The sequence below is a fragment of the Lissotriton vulgaris genome, chromosome 7 (genome assembly GCF_964263255.1).
Source record: "Lissotriton vulgaris chromosome 7, aLisVul1.2, whole genome shotgun sequence".
Classification (NCBI taxonomy): Eukaryota; Metazoa; Chordata; class Amphibia; order Caudata; family Salamandridae; genus Lissotriton; species Lissotriton vulgaris.
The window spans coordinates 757,694,823-757,715,119 of record NC_141695.1 but is presented as its reverse complement, the minus strand read 5'-3'; the positions used below and the strand labels follow the sequence as shown (position 1 = coordinate 757,715,119).

The window sequence follows — 20,297 nt, the reverse complement described above, 5'->3', positions numbered from 1 at the left end:
TTACCCTCTAAGCTCCTTTTGTGTTTGAAAAGGTAATTTAAGTGGGGCAACGCTTCTCCGTGCCAACGGAGGAGCTGCCCCTGGCAGCAGGTGCTTGTTTCTGTTATAAGGATTGTTTATGTGGTGAATGTGTGGTTCTGTAACAGCTGGTATCCCCCAAGGTGTGTGTGTTTATGCCACAGTGGCACAGAAGCCCACCGATGTCCAGAGATGTGTGTGCTGCACGTGAGTGTTGATATCTTTGACAAGGATCTCTTGTTTTTTCTTAGCATATCAGATCACCCACCGCCTGAACACAACTACCTCCAACACTGCCACGGTGGAGGTGCTGAACCCCAGCGTACGGCAGTACACCGCTACAGGCCTGAGGCCAGAGTCTGTCTACCTCTTCCGGATCACAGCCCAAACCAGGAAGGGCTGGGGCGAGGCAGCAGAGGCACTGGTGGTGACCACAGAGAAACGAGGTGAGTGCAGGCCCTTGAGAGCAGAACGTATAGGGCAGCGGCTGAAGGATGTGTCAGTCTAAGGTGACCTAGGGGAGGAAAAATTGTAATGATTGTATCAGGGAGTCTCCACTTAGCCCCAGGTGTTGCTTCCTTGCTCCTGACACTGGTCCATGTTCCAGGATCTACAAGGTTGCAGCCCAAAACTTGGTATTCAAGGGGTGCCTATCCCTTCACTACACAGTGACTCTGTAGGCAGGGAGTGTCTCGCAGTATATTTGTTATAGTGAAGATGGCTGTGCTGTAGGGTAGGGGATGCCTTATACTTAGAAGGATATGGCTATTAATGGGTATTATTTCCTTGAGAGCCCAACACCTCACCTAGGGTAAAATGCCACGCTTTTGAGGGGCGACCATATCACTTATTAAGGCATCCATTCCAGCCCTCACCCATTGGAGGAGACCGAATTCCTCTGGGAGGTATCCATTCCAGCATTTACCTGTAGGGTGACACCGCATCAGTCAAGGAAGTCCCCTCGCTTTCAATAGGAGGATACAATGATATTAGCTTTGATCTTCGTCTCTGTATCTCACATCCCTCTTGTGTTTACAGATCGCCCACAGCCACCCAGTACCCCACTGGTTCAGCAGGAGGATGTCATGGCGAGGAGTGTTCTGCTGTCGTGGGAGCCAGGCAGCGATGGTTTGTCTCCAGTACGGTATTACACCATCCAGTACCGGGAGTTGCCGAATGGCGAGTGGGCTGTGCATTCCACCGCAGCCAGCCATAACGCGTCCTCTGCCGCCATCGTGGACAGGTGAGATGGGAGCTCTGTACTCTCAATGTCATGTGTGGTTACTGGTCTACTGCCTTGCGCTGTTTTGAACTGTGAACGTTCCTAGTCCTGAATCACAGATTAGCCCTGGTGTAAACAAAACCCTTAGAATACCCCCACTGCTAGAACCCAGAACACCACAGTGCAAGAACTCGCAGAATATTCTTAATTTGATGATCAAGAATGCCTCATGTGCTACATTGAGTATCCACAGCTAGAACCCAAAAGGCTCGTGGGCCAAAATCGCAACGCCCAGCACCCCCCAAGACGCCACGGGATCTTAGGTTTGAAAACTCACAGTAGGCTTTGCAGAACATCTTAAAAATATCACCAGCACCAAAAGATCACCAATGTTCATCGGAGGACTTCTTTGTTTGGGTCACCCAGAAACTCTGGGTTTGAAGAGCTGACAGAGCACCTTGAATGATCAGGGCGACCTCACTTCTCATAATGGCTTGAGGGGGGGGGGGTGGCAAATGGGCTCCACTTCCTCAAAAAAACCATCTTCTCCTACATTTGTGAGCAGTGTCCAAGAGGTCTCCCCTGAGGCTGGTTTGTTCTAGCTAGCAGGCACTGGGTTCAGGAGTCAACCATAGCAGGAGGGGACACCCTGACTCTTTGCTCAGGAGTCAATCATTGCAGGAGGGGACACCCTGGCACCTAGTCCAGGAGTCAACCATTGCAGGAAGGGACACCCTGGCTCCTGGTTCAGGAGTCAACCATAGCAGGAGGGGACAGCCTGGCTCTTTGTTCAGGAGTCAACCATTGCAGGAGGGGACACCCTGACTCTTTGCTCAGGAGTCAACCATTGCAGGAGGGGACACCCTGGCACCTAGTCCAGGAATCATCCATAGCAGGAGGGGACACCCTGACTCTTTGCTCAGGAGTCAACCATTGCAGGAGGGGACACCCTGGCACCTAGTCCAGGAGTCAACCATTGCAGGAAGGGACACCCTGGCTCCTGGTTCAGGAGTCAACCATAGCAGGAGGGGACAGCCTGGCTCTTTGTTCAGGAGTCAACCATTGCAGGAGGGGACACCCTGACACCTGGTCCAGGAGTCAACCATTGCAGGATGGGACACCCTGACACCTGGTTCAGTAGTCAACCATTGCAGGAGGGGACACCCTGACACCTGGTCCTGGAGTCAACCATAGCAGGAGGGGACAGCCTGGCTCTTTGTTCAGGAGTCAACCAATGCAGGAGGGGACACCCTGACAACTGGTCCAGGAGTCAACCATTGCAGGAGGGGACACCCTGGCAACTGGTCCAGTAGTCAACCATTGCAGGAGGGGACACCCTGGCTCCTGGTTCAGTAGTCAACCATTGCAGGAGGGGACAGCCTGGCTCTTTGTTCAGGAGTCAACCATTGCAGGAGGGGACACCCTGGCACCTGGTCCAGGAGTCAACCATTGCAGGAGGGGACACCCTGACACCTGGTCCAGGAGTCAACCATTGCAGGATGGGACACCCTGGCACCTGGTCCAGGAGTCAACCATTGCAGGAGGGGACACCCTGACACCTGGTCCAGGAGTCATCCATAGCAGGAGGGGACAGCCTGCTCTTTGTTCAGGAGTCAACCATTGCAGGAGGGGACACCCTGACACCTGGTCCAGGAGTCAACCATTGCAGGAGGGGGCACTCTGGCTCTTTGTTCAGGAGTCAACCATTGCAGGAGAGGACACCTGGTCCAGGAGTCAACCATTGCAGGAGGGGACACCCTGACACCTGGTCCAGGAGTCATCCATAGCAGGAGGGGACAGCCTGGCTCTTTGTTCAGGAGTCAACCATTGCAGGAGGGGACACCCCGACACCTGGTACAGGAGTCAACCATTGCAGGAGGGGACACCCTGACACCTGGTCCAGGAGTCAACCATTGCAGGAGGGGACACCCTGACACATGGTACAGGAGTCAACCATTGCAGGAGGGGACACCCTGACACCTGGTCCAGGAGTCAACCATAGCAGGAGGGGACACCCTGACACCTGGTCCAGGAGTCAACCATTGCAGGAGGGGACACCCTGACATCTGGTCCAGGAGTCAACCATTGCAGGAGGGGACACCCTGACACCTGGTACAGGAGTCAACCATTGCAGGAGGGGACATCCTGGCTCCTGGTCCAGTAGTCAACCATTGCAGGAGAGGACACCCTGACACCTGTTCAAGGAGTCAACCATTGCAGGAGGGGACACCCTGGCACCTGGTCCAGGAGTCAACCATAGCAGGAGCGGACACCCTGGCTCCTGGTACAGGAGTCAACCATTGAGGGAGGGTACAGCCTATCATATGTAGCGACTGTCCCAGAGGGAGCCTCGCATGCAGACTGTTTCGGCACTGGCTTCAGGTGCTAACGCCAGTTCTGTGAAACATATGTCCAAGAACATATCTGAAGCCCTTTAGCACACTCCGAAAGCAAAGCTTGCCCATCTTTCAAAAGAAAGTCTGTAATCATGGCTGTCGGTAGAGTACAAAATTGAGCAGCACTGCAATTAACAAACCTTACAGCCACGGATCCCCCATCAGTGTCACAGAATTGTTATGGAATTATTGACAAACTGGAGGCAAGTTCAGCAAGTATACAATGACTAGTGGAATTTTGCAATCTTCCCCCCTTTCTTGCAGTCGGTCCTCTCGCCTCCTGGGCAAGGAGAGGAGCAACTGTTGGGTAATACCATCGGGGGCCTTCGTGCGACGGGGAATTAACTAGGAGAATTGTGTTCCCTACCTGGAAGGGTGAGTCCTGCTCCCTGCCAGGTGTTCTCAGCGTCCATAGCAACGGCCCTCCTGCTTAGAGCAAACCATCCAGGCATTCCAAAGGGAGGTTCTTACTGGGGTTCTTTGCAGGTTATTTGACTTCAGAGACATTGCTGCTCCCCGTATCCAGGTTGGAATGGCATCTTCTGCCCGGTAGGCGACATACTAATACCTTTCTCAGAAGCACCCAATTATACAGTGCGCACCCAGAAGTGCAGAGCAGGGAGCCTGCAGCCCTGGTCTTCAGCCTAGCCCATGCCCATCCTCTAGTAGTGTTCAAAGAAATGGACAGGCAACGCAGCCTCTCAGCTTCACTCCCAGGCTAACCTCTGTTATCGCCTTGATTCTGTCTAGTCGAGGGTGCGGCATGTGTTTGGGAAGCTGTCCCCCTGACATGCCTTCTAAAATACATCCACAGCAGGGTAGTTTTGGCTACTCGTAGTTTGATTTACATGATCTTTGATATTATCAACTACATTGTCCATTTAGACACTTAGAACAATCAGCACAGGCTTGACTTGTAGGTTTATAGGTGGGAGGAACATATTGTCCTTCCTGCTTCCCTGCAGCCGCAGGAAGCTGTTTCGTGAGGCTCTGCCCCATCTGTTTGAAATTCATGCTGATGTGTACATAAAATGAGCTTCGACTGCGTCATCAGGCTAGACAGTAAAAACTTCAGAGCGCATGCAGATTGCATATGATAATGAATTGTTCTACATAGCACCTGCCACCACAGTGTTGATGTTTCTTGATGACAATGTGTATAGACCGCTAATGGCATTGAGCAGACACATGTGTGTTGTCTCTAAACACAGAACAATACCTCCAATGCCCTCTTCTGGCGCATAAAATAACATGCAGTCCTACCCTCTTGCCTCCCCACCCTCAACAGCCAGATATCACAGAGACCTGCACTTTAAAGTGAGCGAGATTTGACCAGGGACTCTTTTTTTCCTGCACACGACACGGACACTGCTTGTAGCCCTGGGTTGATAATGCAGAAAAGAAAAGCTGCATCTACCAGAATCCGAACAACTGGATGAACTCGTTACAACTTACGTAGCTGAGGTGAGCTCGCGAAATGACACCCCAATAGGAAGTGCCGAAGTGTGGCTTAGCAGCGCCTCACCTGCAGACTCTCGTCTAAGGTGGTCCTCGGCCCCCAGTGGCCGTCCCTCGGCCCCCAGTGGCCTCCCTCGGCCCCCAGTGGCCGTCCCTCGTCTTCATCCTGCTTTCTCTGACTTCAGATCCTAAGGTGAGGGCAACCGGTGCCTCTAGGACTTAAGAAAGCTTATATTGTGCCTACATTCATCGCTATATCAGGGGTTGCTCTGATATTTGCTCCCTGCCTTCAGCACACCCAGATTTTGGAAACCCCTACCAATGAATGAATTCCCACCAGTCCATCTCCAACCACTATCTCCACACTGCAAACGAACACCTTCTCACAGTAATTTCCGACAACATTGGGAGCCAAGACAGCGGATGCCCACAGGGCAGTCAAGAGTAAATGGTGGAGCAGCATGATGTAAAATGCAAGTAAGGTCCACAGGCACAGGTAAGCTTAAATTGAGCTTTATTGCAGCACAGAGACAGTAGGTCAGCTCCAAGTCCGACCAGGGCTCCAACTGCCAAGAAGGCAGGGAGAGCGCTCCAGAATACAGAACACAAGAAGGAATCTAGAGTGCAGGCTCAAGGAAGAGCAAAGCACTGTACAACATATCTCCTCTCCTTGCAATAAAAATAAGAGACAAAGAGCAACAGAAAAGGAAATGCTAATGTACATAGTCATTCAAATACAAAGGAGGGCGTCGGGAGCGAGGGCTCCTCAAGCAGACATCAGATAAGGAAGAGGAAGGAGGAGCAGGAGTACAAGGTAAGGAAGGAGCATCAGGAGTAGTAGAACTGAAATCAAGAACAGACCTATTGAGGTAGGTACCCGAGGAAGTGGAAGCATCACCACCACCCACCTCCCTCCGACTAGCTGACAGTGGAATGGGAGCAGCAGGAGAACCAGAGGACAATAAGTAGCCATTACAACCATCTACATTGGCAGGAGGCAGGTCATCAGAAGAAGAAGCTTTACATTTCTGGTAGAGAGCTACTCTCCGGTAATTCCAGCTCTCACCATTGGATAGAACAATGAAGTTGGGAAAAACTCTCCTAACTTTGTAAGGACCTCTAAATTTACTAAGGCCCTTAGCAAGTCTGCCCGGCTTAACTTTGACCAAGTCACCCACGGAAATGGGTGAGGAGGCACTGTCATGGACCAAAGGAATTTCATGGCTGGAACTCAGCCAAGAAGGGGTCAATTTGCTCGTTGGTGACCGACCCCGCATTAACTCAAAAGGAGACTTTTCACCAGACTTGTGGGGTGTGGAGCGGTAAGCCCAAACCAATTCCTGGACACGCTCATTAGAAAAAGAGCCAGAATCCACAAACATTTGAATCACGCCCTTAACCAGGCGATTCACCCTTTCGCAAATGCCATTGCCCTGTGGGTTGTAAAGGCTCGTCTTCTGATGCCTGATGCCACAATCATTAACAGGTAGTACTTGTGGTAGGTATCTAAACAAACGCTGCCCCTCTTTGCCCAACGTGGTCATCAACAGTGCTTTTTTACGTTTAGGCGAATAATCCTCACCATCTAGAGCCTCTATATAGTTATGGAACATAACTATCCAGTCTTCCCATGCTATAGGAGGATTGCCTGGTTCTGACAAGAATTGAGGAGGAAGGGCAACATTGATTGATTGTGACATGACTTTTAGCAAATGTCAGCAGGTATAGAGAATTAAGTACACCTAACAGTGGAGCAAACAAAAGTATGAAGCAAATGCTTACTGTTAATGCAGCTGATGGTCTGGTTACAGCTTTGTCAGCTTTGTCACACTCGTTTCAAGCGCTTTGAAATGCTCGTTTTTGACAGTACAGATCAACTTATGTAGCGTTAAATGCCTTAAGACGGAGCTGGGAGGCACTTGCTGAAGATTACACGTTGAACGCGAAGGTCTTGTGCACCTCGGCGCGTTACATCGGCGCGTTACCAAGGTAACGGTAAAGCTGTCCAAAATGGCCGACAACGTCGTGGCGTCGTGCGTGAGCGTCACGCGTCACACGCCGACGTTGCAAGTCAATAGCTTCTGCGCCCTTGACGAACGCGCTCAGAGGCAAAGCGTTGCTTAGCAACTCACCAACAAAGGAGGTTGGTTCGGGTGACGTCGCTGCTTGAGGAGATCGCGTTGCCAGGATACGCGTTGCAGCAGAGTAGACGTTGGTGAAGATGACGTCAACGCTGCGCGGAAAGCAGGAAATGGGAGAAATTACCAGAAGTGGATCACCACGAAGTCGCTATCGCCGAAGAAACGGAGGCCACACTTCTTCATCAACGCTGAATCACACGCGCAGATTCTTGATGGAGTTGAGACACTACTTCTCTGGAAAGCGAGTTAAGGCTGCAGCGGACACAGGAGACAGTGATCGGAGTTCACACCACATCAAGTCGCCAAATGATGTAAAATGCAAGTAAGGTCCACAGGCACAGGTAAGCTTAAATTGAGCTTTATTGCAGCACAGAGACAGTAGGTCAGCTCCAAGTCCGACCAGGGCTCCAACTGCCAAGAAGGCAGGGAGAGCGCTCCAGAATACAGAACACAAGAAGGAATCTAGAGTGCAGGCTCAAGGAAGAGCAAAGCACTGTACAACACAGCACCACTGATGACCTCTCTCTCTCTCTCTCCCTCTCTCTCTCTCTCTCCCCTCCCACGCAGGTTGAAGCCGTTCACTTCCTACAAGTTCCGGGTGATGGCCACGAATGACATCGGGGACAGCGAGTACAGCCAGGAGTCCGACTCCCTGACCACGCTGCAGGCCGGTCCGTAACTCCTTCTCTTTTGTAGCTGTTATTTCGTGCAATTTTATTGCAAAACAAAGTGTTAAAAAGGACAATTCATGGGCACATTGTGCTTAGGGACAGACATAATGGCAGGGTGTTTCTTCTTTAACTCTCCCTCCTCTCAGCCTGTGTTGTCTCTTTCATCTGGTGCATGTGTCATGGCCGTCTTTCTCTCCTCTCTTTCTATATCCCTATTTTTCCCTTTCCTTCTCCATTATTCTTGCTCTCTTACCTCACCCTGCCTCCCTCTCTCTTCTCTTTCTGGCCATTTATTTTCTATTCATCCACTTACATGTTCTCTCTGGCTCCTCACTTCTATTGGTTTCCTGTTCTCTTTGTTGGAAGATGACAGAGGTTCTCCCATAGAATTAAGTCAATGGCTGAAGATGGCCATGCAGCCTTTCTGAAGTGTGGCCAGGCTTCAGGTCTCTCCTACAGTAGCCCACAGAAGGGATCAGGGCGCCATAGTGCTTATGTTGCTGATCGGTTTCAAAGCGCCTCTGCAGACCGCTGGTCGTAGGAAGTCATTGTCCAGCGTCTCTTTGAAACTGGTTAAGTGTCACAGCACGTTGCTTCTATGAATTGAATAATGCGTGCTCGGTCAGCCTGGAATATCCTCATTGGATAAGAACTATTAACAGAATGCGATGAAACGGAAATTCCCAGAGCGCCTATTGCTAGTCTTCATTACATTGACAAATCTCTCTTAAAGCTCAAGAAGCAGTTTTTCTGCGTCTCCTAAGTTTTTAAGGCAAACCTCCCATTGCTGAAACGTTTACTCTACGTCTCATCCCCCAATAGTGGTAGAATTTGCACTAAAAGAATGAAAGCTGTTCGAGAAGGCTACGCTTTCTATTCAGAAGGTGTCAGGGGTGGGCCAAGACCTGCTGTTCGGAAGTTACATCATGCTTTATTGCAAGATTGACAGTCGTGGATGGTTAAGTAAGGGCTGCTTGATCACTACAGGGTGAACTGTATCACCACTACTGGCTGGAGGCACTTGAAAATGCCAATGTCATGCTCGTTGACTACACCACAATGGCAGCTTCGAGATGCCTCCATCCACAGCAGTCTGTTGTGGGTCAAATCGGACCCCAAAGTGGTGCATTTAATTCCTTTTGTATTCAGTTGTGAAAGCTTGATGTTTGTTTGTAAAGCTGTGAAAGATAAAGCACTTTGTTTGTTTTTTACCTCTTCAGCTCCAGATGAAGCTCCCACGATCCTCACTGTTACGCCTCACACCACAACATCAGTCCTCATCCGCTGGAAGGTACGCTTCTGGGGCACTTTAACTTTAAATTCTATCTGCATCTTCTCTGTGTGTTCCTGGAGAACAGTTACTTTAGACTAGTGTCTACTAGCCATACAATACATTCACTTCAGATATTATTTCTAACTTCCAAGCGCTTTATTTTACCAACTTAGTATGTGTTACACTGGGGCACTTTCACTTTGGTCATTGTATCTGACACCCAAGCACTTTCATCCTGTACAAGAAACACCAATCCTTTGGTACATCTGACCCTGCAGATCTCCCACTTGGTATTAGTCACTTGGTGCACCCAACTGAGCGCACACTGATGGTAATATCTTCAGAGTTTACCACCTGGAGGGTTCCCGCTACTACAGTCTGTTTCTAAGAATGTTCTCATTGATACAGAGTAAGAACATGGAACACTACAGCTCTTTCACTGTTTAGTCTGTATATCGTACTGCATTTATTTAAATTATTCTGCTCAGGTATTACGACTGTTAAAAAAAAGTCTGCTGACCCACAAATATGGGGCCTGAAAGTGTTTATAAACAAACAGAAAATCAATCTGCGAATCACAGAAACAGGGCATAAGGGGATCCCCAATAACGAAGTGAGCATAATCTGTACAAGCAAGGCATACATGTACATGTCTCTGTGTACCTGGAGTTACTGGAGATCATGTGATGAAACTGAATCAAGTTATGCAGGATCTAAAGTCACGAGGAAGGTTGCAGACAAACTTCAAATAGACACAGAAAATTAAACCAAACAGCAATGAGCAAGCGAATCAGACATTTCTCAGCCCCAGGCATGAGAACGAGGCTTTGCATGCCATAGAAGCCCCCAGCTTAAAGGCATGGTTAGCGGGGAGCAGAAAGATGGCTGCAGCAGTTACGGTCAGGATAAAGGAAGAAACATTTAAATATCACACTACAAAAAGTCTTTCAGTAGCAATACATCTGGCATCAATGCTCCGTGTTTTTTCTTAGCTCACTCTCTTATGCCATGATTTAAATTACTGTTTGCAGACAAGTGTGGTTTTGGTCAATTACTTTCAGCACCCAGAGCAAGCTAGATTGGGAAGTCTTTGAATGAGTGTTGCTCTATCTCTGCCAAGCAGAGCAACTCAGAATCGTGTACTCTACATCCTTATATTGTTGTCTAAGAAGACAATCCGATGGCCAATCCTCCTGTGAAGAACAGCGCCATAAGCCACCGAATAGACCGACCTTCGTCAGGTTTTTCAGCATCAGATTAAAGCTACGAAGATACCACTTGTGACACTAAAAAGGTAGGAAAAGGGAATTCAACACATGCAGGCAGACATCTTAATTTTGCGCATTTCGACCTGAAGAGGCAGGTTGAACCTCTCCAAATAAGAGATGTCCACACATGGTTGTGGTGTAATGGGATTTCCGTTAATAAGTCATGAGGATGGACAGGTTCTTGCTGAAATAATACCCAAGTCGAAGAGTTAAAGCACAGCAGCTCAAAAATCCATCCGTCCAGATCGTCTCCAAGGACACTTAAGTTCACACCATGAATTCGTCAAACTAATCTTTCTTCATATAAATGGTTTGACTTTTAATTTGGATGTAAATTTTGGGGAATGTATTCTGTTGAGAGGAAATGGTAAATAACAAGTCATCTACGACTTGCAGCATTGTCAGTTTACCTAACGTTGGGAGCACTCGCGGTTATAGGGGTAGTGTATCACTGGAACACTTAGCTTTACCCAGTCAGCATATCTAACTCTGAGGACCCTCACTGTACCACTGCACGTACATCTGTCTCTCGATGCTACTAGCCCAGAGGACCCTCACAGTACCACTGGAAATGAATCTATCTCTCAGTGCTGATAACCTTAGAGTGCTCAATTTATACCACTGCAACTGTCTCTCAGTGCTACTCCACGAAGTGACAAAGCTCCGCGGAATTCCGCAAGTGGCAGAGTGCAGTGCCGTTCGCGCTGATCTTCCTGACACTCAAGTAGAAATTCTACCAGAGCGGCAGCTTGCGCTTGCCAACTTACCGTTGGCGAGTGCAAACGGGGAAAAAACTCCACTGCACTACGCGTAGCAGAGTTTTGTGCACTCCACGAGCTCCTCTGAGCATGGAGTGCAGAAAACACTGCAAGTGGAGCGGAGTTCACCGCCCAGGCCACCCTGTAGCATTCTCCCTGACTCACCCTCTTCAAAAGAGAAGGTGTGTTCAGTGGTCACTGAATAATGTTATTAGAGTCTTGAGTGTGTCTAAACAACAGGGGGTGGGGGGCTAGGACTGAGCCAGTCCTGGGATAACAGACTGCCTATTGCTCATTTCTGTCCTTTTTATTGTCTACCACAGGCCCCTGCGGAAGACAAGATCAACGGGATCCTGTTAGGTTACCGCATCCGGTACCGCGAGCTGGTGTATGACGGGCTCCGCAGCTTCACCTCACGCACCATCAACAACCCCAGCGCTAAGTGGACTGAGCTCACGTGTGAGTAGAGTCTTCTGTCTGGGGCTGTCATTGGAAAGAAGAGCCTAGTAGAGAGAACCCTGGTACACTGCTCGTTGGCACCACCAGGGCATGCCTTAACCTCTTAAGTGCTGAGCCTATACCAGCGGCCGACGGCACCACTACCTCGGGAGTGCTGCCGTCGGCCATTGGACGTTCCAGCTGCACCTGCGCAATGGAATGTTCAGCACTGGAGCTGGACGTTCCAAAGCAGCTAAGGTGCTAACTAAGAGAAACAGCGAGAAAGCATCATTGTTTACTGTCTCAATCTGCGGAATGTTATACTGCTTTTTGTAAATAATGTAATATATCATGTTTTAATTGTGCAATGTGTTTAGAAGTATAGTAGAACTATGTAATATTGTTGTTCACCATATTTTGAAACACTTAAAAAAATTATTTGGGTTTTCTGTTGTCCACTCCATCTCACCGTTTAACCTTGCAGCTGTGTTTTCATGTTGTTTTTAATGCGTGTTGTGTCCTGGTTTTCCAGCGTCCATGGCATTGTTCAGTTGCTCCTTCATGTACAATTGTGTACCTCACACCTTTCAGTTTTATGTTTACCAAATTAACATGCCTAGAGGTGTGGGACAGCTGCCAGGGTGGCTGACTCCGGAGCACTGGGCTCACGGTTCGCTCCCCGGCGCCGGGGGCAGCTCAGCCCAGCACCATGTGACTCTGGCAAATAGCTCGCTTAATCTCCCCGATGGCCCCCAGCGCCTTGAGCCCCTAAAGGGTGATTAGTTCGCGCTTTACAAATACTGGGTTATTATTATTATTACTGCATGACTCTAATTCACCAAATATTAAACAATTTGACTGGACAGCAACTCTAAAGAAAAAAAAATCTACTTTGCAATTTGCTATTTCCTCCTACTAGGTTCACTGAATAGTTAAATTTTGAGATACTAGGACAATTTCGATAGATGAAAGTCCAAAAGGACTGGAGTAAAAAGAGTCACAGGTCCTGCTTAGCCTTCCCTGGTCCTTGCGATATTTTCATGTCACAAAACATACTTTTCGTATAAGACGGTTGATCCACCCCTAAGCCTACACCTCCAGGGCCGATGGTCTCTGGCGTACAAACCCATCGCATCATGGTATTTGGAATGTTGGCCTGCCCACTGAAAACAACACTCCAGTTTCCAGAATGCGCATTGCATTGCATCTGATTTTAGATTCTGGTTTCTGAACTATGGAGTCTGGTGGCCTGGATTCCAGGGGCCTAGTGCCAAAATGAAATATCCTGGTATTCAACGTCTCTGGGAAACGTTTTTAAAGTTATTTTAACAAATGCATAGCATTTAGCTCATATGTATTGAGAACAGTACCTATAACAATTCTGCTGAAATTATATTTCTTTAGTTGCATATTCGGTTTCCCTGCGTCCGTCCCCACTCCCTGCCTGACCTCTCTGTGGCCGGTGTTGTTGATTAGCAAAAGTTGATTATTTAAATAGTAATATGAATTAGATGTTTAAGGCGCTTACCCCTAGTTCTCTCTTCCAGTCGGAGCTGCTTAAAGGGCTCCTATTATCACGACCAGAGCAATAGGAGTTTTGTCCCTGCCATGAGGAAAGAATACTAACATCCCAAACAGTGCTTAACTTGTAAAATAAAAAATAAAAATGAGTGCCAGAGCCAACGTCAGGAGCCCACTGCAGCCTGCTCCGCCAATTGCTCCACCACCACAACTAATGACAGTGCCAACACAACGACTAACCATCACATTTCTTCAATTGTAACAATTCAGACTATTCCAGGCCCCCAAAGCTTTAAGAATGGCTTGGGTGTCAGGTATTAGGCATTTTTGTAATGTATATTAACCAACCAACAAGTGTTGGTGTGTTCAACTTTAAGTTAGACAAACAGCGCCACTATGTGGCAGACTTTCATAAGTGCTGGTGTTGACAATTAAGTGTCAGTGCTGAGTACTGGAAACCACCGGCTCAAATTAAGCACTGATCCCAATTGTGAAAACTCATAACACAAGCATTCATTTTACTATGTCAGCATAGGGCCTACTCAGGATGCGAGTGTGCTACTATAACTTAAGCTGCTAGCAGAATGTCTGCTGAAGGAGCATTGCTGCATGTTGATCAGTGCTTAATTTGTAAAATAGTAAGCCCCAGGGCCCTTCTCCGAAGGCCCATGCAGCTCGTGTTGAGAATAATGTGCTGGTGCCAAGCTCCTGAAAAAACAGCTCAAATTAAACACTGATGTATATGTATCTGTGTAGTTGGAGAGACCGGTGAGCCCACAGGAGCTCTTGCAAGCCCACTCGCACTAGAAAAAAAAGAACATTTTTGCAGGAGAGTACATTTTGCACTACAGCACAAAGCCGAGTAAGTGCTGTTTTGCTTGCGTGTTTTACTGGAGATCCAGTATAAATTTAACTGCAAGGACAGTCACCCAAATGTAAGCCACATAACTTGCGTAAAGTCATGTAAATTGCTCGTGATGCAAAGGAATATTGCAGCATATTCTACTTGTCCTTCTTTCCTTTGGTTTCATTTAGTGCAAAGCCGGATCACACTATCTTTGCATGAGAAACTATCTATGGGTGTTTTCACTGCTCCTGCTCTATTCCTCCCCCTTTACATCAATAATAGGGGTTCTGGTGCTTTAAGACACAGCTTACACTCGTCAACTTTAAGCGTAAAATATTGCAAGCATTGCTTGGATAAATAAGCTGTCGATAGCGGCAATTTAACACGTCTCAGTCCCTTTATCCGTACTACACCACATTGTGTGATCCTGGACGTATCACTCTCCCCTAGTTTTTAAAAGTTCTTACAAAATCAAGAGTGGTTTGAAACGGGTTGAACATGTGAATTAAGCACTGGGTGAGAACCGGACGCGCCAATTTGTACATTTACAGTCTTTTATGCGTCTCGACGACGCCCCTGGCTACCCTCTGTCAGGATGTACTTTTTGGGCTAAATATTAATTCTGTCTTTGCCTTGTTTATTATATAGCTAGCTATTGTTTTGAATCCAAGTTATTGAATCACACCGCTAGAAATATTTCCTAGCTCACTAAAACTACAAAAGTCTTTTGAATCAATGTTGTCAGATATAATTCTATTTATGATACAATGATGTCTCCTGGTGGCCGTTGAGTAGAACTACATCCTACGTTATTATTGTTGGCATGGATTTTGCGTTCGGGTAAACCCCGGGAAAACCCGAGCATTCCGCGTCTGTTGGGAACATTGCCAGACGCAAAATGCCAGAACCCTGAGTTCTTTGCAATTGCATTCCCGCTTGACCAAATTGCGGGATCCAAGTAGAATCACTGTATCTACCACCAGAGGCCCGTTCCAACGTCTGACAAAATGAGTGCCTAATTTGGATTTTGGCGGACGGTTTTCGTCACAAACATGACATTTGTTACGTTAACCTTATTTGATAAACCGGATGGATATTTGTCAGCTTTGTGACGAAGAAACGTCCATAAAACTGTAAATCAGGCCCTGAATTTCTACAGAAATGTCAGCTCCTACCATTAAGAGCTACTTTAATTAACATACGGCATGTTAGCATTTGTATTTAACAGTGTGTTTTATGGAGCTTGCAACGCCGTGAACCTCCCCTGCTGCCCCCCCCCCCCCCCCCCCTCCCCAATGAGAGATGTGCCCGCCTCGGGCCTTGCGCTGCTGTGTACTGATGCTTCTGTCCTGCTTGCCTGTTGTTGACAGTGTTTTGTCTCGTAACTAACCTTCCCTCACTGCTCTTGCCTCCCTCGCCACGCGCAGCTGTGTATAACATCCGGAACCTGAGTGAGACCAGCTTGACCCAATACGAACTGGACAGTAAGTCCGACCTTTTCCTAGCAAAGCTTCATGTGAAACGGTAACAGGAACGTGGGAGTGGCAGCAGAGTCACACTGGCCTTTGGTGTACGTGGCTGAAATGGCAAGACATGCCTGGAGAGCTGGGGAGAAGTCAGTTATTTTAAGTGCTGCTTATTCTGAAACTGCTTGAATCACCCCATAGATGCCCTATTTAGATTCATATATTTATTTAACATTACTTAAAAAAAGTGAATGGTGTTTCTGGTGTTTTGTAATTAATGCTTTTAACCGAAATGGATGTAGAACTGTAAGTCCTAATGAGTGCCCATGGAGCGATAACAATAAAGTGTAGAGTGGGGGAGGGCCCCAATAGTCTCCAGTTTCTCTCACTTGGTAGTTGATTCAAGAATTACCCGTATTGCTAATCCCAGCGTGGTTTTAATATTTTATTTGCATTTACTTTATTTTTAGGCCTAACCTTTTACCCTTTGAATTTGTACATATTATCCTCAATCACTTCCTTCTTGTTTATTTAAAATCTATATTTGGTTAAAATGTAGAGCAAAAAGTCTCATTTTCTTCTCTTTCACAAGTTAAATCTTCCACCCTTTCCATTAGTTCAGCCACTCTTCGCTTTATTTTGTCATTTTTTATAAAATATTTTCAGATATTAAATTGACGAGGATTAGAACACTTGTTAAAAAAGGTACTTTTATACTTCCATCTGCTTGTTATTATTTTCATTTATCATAATAGGACACTTGTTTGCAACCAACAGTGGCTCCTTGTTTCTAGTCTGTTATCCAGTGTTATAGGCAGATCCTTCTTTAAGCCCTTACAGTCGAGCCGTCTACTGTGCATTGTTTTATTGTACTTCAGAGTGTTATTTCACATTTCTTTATTAAAAGCATGTATGGGCTGCATCAGTTGCTATAGTAAGTTGATACAGAACTGGCAAAACATTCTGCCTGTTTGCAGCAATCACCTTTCCTTGGAGTCAGATTTCCATGTGTGCCCTCGTTTACTTTTAATTTTTGCTCACTTAATGCTTGCGTTTCTTGCAATGGCTTCCATTTTAGAAGCACCTTCCCAGAATGCTATGCAGGCTGTGACGTGGCAGGCAGGGTAGTATTCTGGGATGCTGTGTAAACTGCTGGTCTGTACTGGAAGTTTCAGACATCTGCTTCTCTGTCAGATGACGAGATTGATATATTTGTTGTATTTCTACAGCCCAAAGGGTTTGCTTCCCCTAAGCGCTGCCGTCGGCCAACGGTCGTCGCTAGCACTACCTTGCCAGTGCTGCGCACGACCGTTGGCCGACGGGCCAGCGCTCGTTATTCGAACGTTCAGCACTGGGTGCTGAACGTTCGACGCAGCAAAGGGGTTGAGAATCAAAATGAAAACAGAGCGTACTTTTCATGAAAGCCTTGCTGGGATAATGATAGGAAATGTTTCTTGTTTGGTTGGCTGATGTCTGATGGAAAAGGCCAGGATAAAACGGTGGCTTTGCTAGCTAACATGGAAAGCTTGAACTGCCATACTCAGAAATGTTGTTTTGTCAGTAACATAAGTCTAATAGAAGTAAAGAAGGTATAGGGCCCCTGGCCTGAAGCTTCATTCATTGCTGTGGTCATGAATCCTTACTGGGTAACAGCAGCAGTGACGAAGGCAGGAATACGACACTGACTTCCTTTGTGCCGCAGTATCCAGATTCGCGTGCTTGCCTTATTACGCAGGGATCTGGGAGGTCACGTGGTCAGTCCTGGCTTAGAATGCTCCAGTCTCATTGTGCACTTTTGCAAAGCCCTTATGTCAAGCATCATCTTGTGACTAATGTACTTGACTCTTCCATTCCTTCGTAGATCTCAGCAAACACAAGCGCTACGAGATCCGGATGAGTGTGTACAACGCCGCCGGAGAGGGGCCTTTCAGCACACCACAGGAAGTGTTTGTTGGAGAAGCGGGTGAGTCAAACATGCACAAGTGACATTTTTATGTCTTTCGAATGGGATGTTGTCAGAGTGACAAAAATGACACAAAAAGAGCTGCTTTTTGGTGGGGTTTTAACAAATAATACCTGGCACTCCAACAACTTTCCTCTGCCAATATCAAGGCTGTGCCCATTGTTAAATAATACCGAGTGTTGTAATATTTTTTTTCTAGGATGTAGATGACGTCACTTATGTATTTTGCATCAGGATGAGTGAGAACTAGACTGTCAGTGCTATGATGATAGACTCATCTTTCTCTGTCTTCGGGGTGATTGTAAACATTCATACATAGTCCCAACCCCCTGGCATTGGCACCCGGGGCCTGACATTTGCTGGCACTGGAAGCTGAGGTAATCGGGGACTCAACACATCAGTGCACATGTTATGTTATGTTATGTTACGTCTATTTATTGTGCGCGCAGCGACTCCAGCCAAGGAGCGTCCCGGCGCAAAGACAAGGTAGCACGTAACACAACGGGATGTAAAAAGAGGCTAATAAACAGCTAAAACAGGAACAGGGACAAAACAGCTAAAACAGGAAGGTTTTTTAGCCTTAATCCAGAATGACTGGTGGAATCAGTGTTATCCATTTTAAGAAATGTTCTGGATAGAAGCATCATGGGGTGTATTATGAAAGTGTCTCCCAGAGAAGTGGGCATTAATACCCTTTATAGTACTCATGGGCACATTAGTATTACAGAAGAAGTAGGAAAACCCACTGTATGCATGAGGTGTTAGCTCCTGCACAGTGTGAGGTTAGTATTCCCTCATTTGCAATTCTTATGACCCCAGACATGTCAGGGAAAGTGGCCTATGAGGACCTTTTTACCTCCATCTGTAATGGATGTATGACAATACAACGCATGCTTTTACCATGCATGCCTTTACAATGCGGTTTTTACAACGAAAACCTTTACAACGCATAGCGCTTGCGGTGCTGGATAGGGAATAGTTTAATTTACTATTCCAACTCCAGTCCCCGTGGACACTAGGGAAGGTGTTGGATAGTAGATTAAACTTATTCCCTATCCTAGAGCGCCCCCCAGCGCAATGCGTTGTAATGGTTTGCCTTGTAAAAGTTGCGTCGTAAAGGCACTGCGTGGTAAAAGTTGCGTTGTAAAGGATGTTTCCCATCTGTAACATGGCTGTGCACCTCAGGTGTATTACACAAGGAGTTCAGAAGTCCCTCACGGGATGCACTAATGGTACTACACCCAGGAAGTGGGCACAGTTATTGTTCTTCCCCCTGGTGACCTGTGGGAGATGGCGTGGGTGGTCATGGGAAACTCCTTAATCGAGTGGTGCTGCCACATGCTTCACTACCTCGAGGGGGACCCTCCCTCCATCCAGTTAAGGGCTTGCCCATTTGAGACTCTGTCACACCGTCATTTTCCCAGCAGAGCAGGGTCCTGAGGGCTGCACGTGAGGCTCTGATACACTTTGGCACCAATCATTCTGGTGTTAAAAAACAAACACCAATCTTTGGCCCTGTAAGGGATGGGTTGCGGAAAATCATGGATTCTCGCTGCATTTGTTGCTCCGACATGTGGTATCGGTACTGGTACAACAAAGATGTCTACCACTGAAGAGTCAGGATGTCTGCATCCACTTCAGATTTTTTGGATAACCACTGACAACATAGATGATTTCACTTAGATTTAATGTATGCAAATATATGTTTTGTGGATACTGTTATAGCGTTGTCTTGTTCCATCCATCCTGTCCTTGTTGAACAACCCTTTGCAACACCATAGAGTTTCTATAGATTCATATTTACACATCTAGTTCGTTCTGGTAGAATCCAGTTATATGATGGCAGGAGGGGAGTGTATGCAAGTCCATTAACACCTTGGCTGCTAGGTGTTTTCCCCTCCTGCGCTTATTTGTGAGCTTTCCCATTATACATGACGAGCTCAGCTCGTCATCAGCACAGCTCAACCGTGCTTCATGACGAGCTGAGCTCGTCATGAGCATCGAAAGGGTTAAATATGTCAAGCTCCTTATCCAGTCTTTGTGTTTTACATAACCTTCAGCAGCACAAGAGGGTGCTGCTGTGTGGTATGCAATCAGCAGACAGTAGCAGTTGCATTCACGTTCTATGAAAATCAGCACCATGATGAAGTAAGGGAGAAACCCTTTTTGTATATTGCAGCTAGGTTATGGAGCACCTAACCAGTCGACATCTGAGACCGTCTTACACAAAGTGCCCCAGGGGTGCAACAGACATTTGCGCCCGCTTTGCGTGATCACGGGGCACTTTGTTATAACAGAAGGGGCCTGAAGGCACTTGTGCGGCCACTTCTGTAATACTGAAAGCATTGGCACACATACAACACCAGCACTTTCTCAAGAGGGTGTTCCCTCATTTGCATAGGGGTGCGGCCCCATGCAAAGGAGAGAATCTCTTTGCCTCTGCACCTGCGCTCTATTATAGATGCGGGTGCAGGGGCAAAGAAGCTGTTAGAGGGCTGATGGCAGCCCTCTGGAGGCTGGAAAAGGGGTCCCTTGGACCCCCCAGACATCCCTTTGCAGGTGGATGCAGTCACTCACTGCTCCTGCCTGAAAGGGGATCTCTAATCCCCTTTAAAAGTGCAGGCGGGTTGCCGCCTGCACAGTTAAACACTGAGCGGCTGCTTCAAAACCCCTCAGTTTTTCACCTGAATGTGCAGTCCGGGGGGCAGCGCATTCTATGTAATGTGACACACTTTCCCTGTTTGTGCCCAGCGCACCTGTTTTAAGGTATGCCGGGTGCAAACAGGGAAAGTACACCTTATACATAATAGGGTCCCTTTAAGTAAGGCATTTTGTGACATTTAGGAAGGCTCTGAAT

At 47.2% G+C, this 20,297-nt stretch overlaps 1 protein-coding gene across 1 annotated transcript in view; it reads left to right on the top strand.

Annotated features, from left to right (window-relative positions):
* Positions 1-20,297, top strand: part of SDK2 (sidekick cell adhesion molecule 2) — a 590,299-nt gene that overhangs the window by 454,044 nt on the left and 115,958 nt on the right. The window contains exons 29-35 of the mRNA XM_086929413.1: positions 270-464; positions 1,057-1,261; positions 7,803-7,906; positions 9,127-9,197; positions 11,529-11,664; positions 15,439-15,495; positions 17,339-17,440. Coding sequence (XP_086785539.1) covers positions 270-464; positions 1,057-1,261; positions 7,803-7,906; positions 9,127-9,197; positions 11,529-11,664; positions 15,439-15,495; positions 17,339-17,440 — 870 coding nt within the window. The remainder of the gene's footprint in view (positions 1-269; positions 465-1,056; positions 1,262-7,802; positions 7,907-9,126; positions 9,198-11,528; positions 11,665-15,438; positions 15,496-17,338; positions 17,441-20,297) is intronic.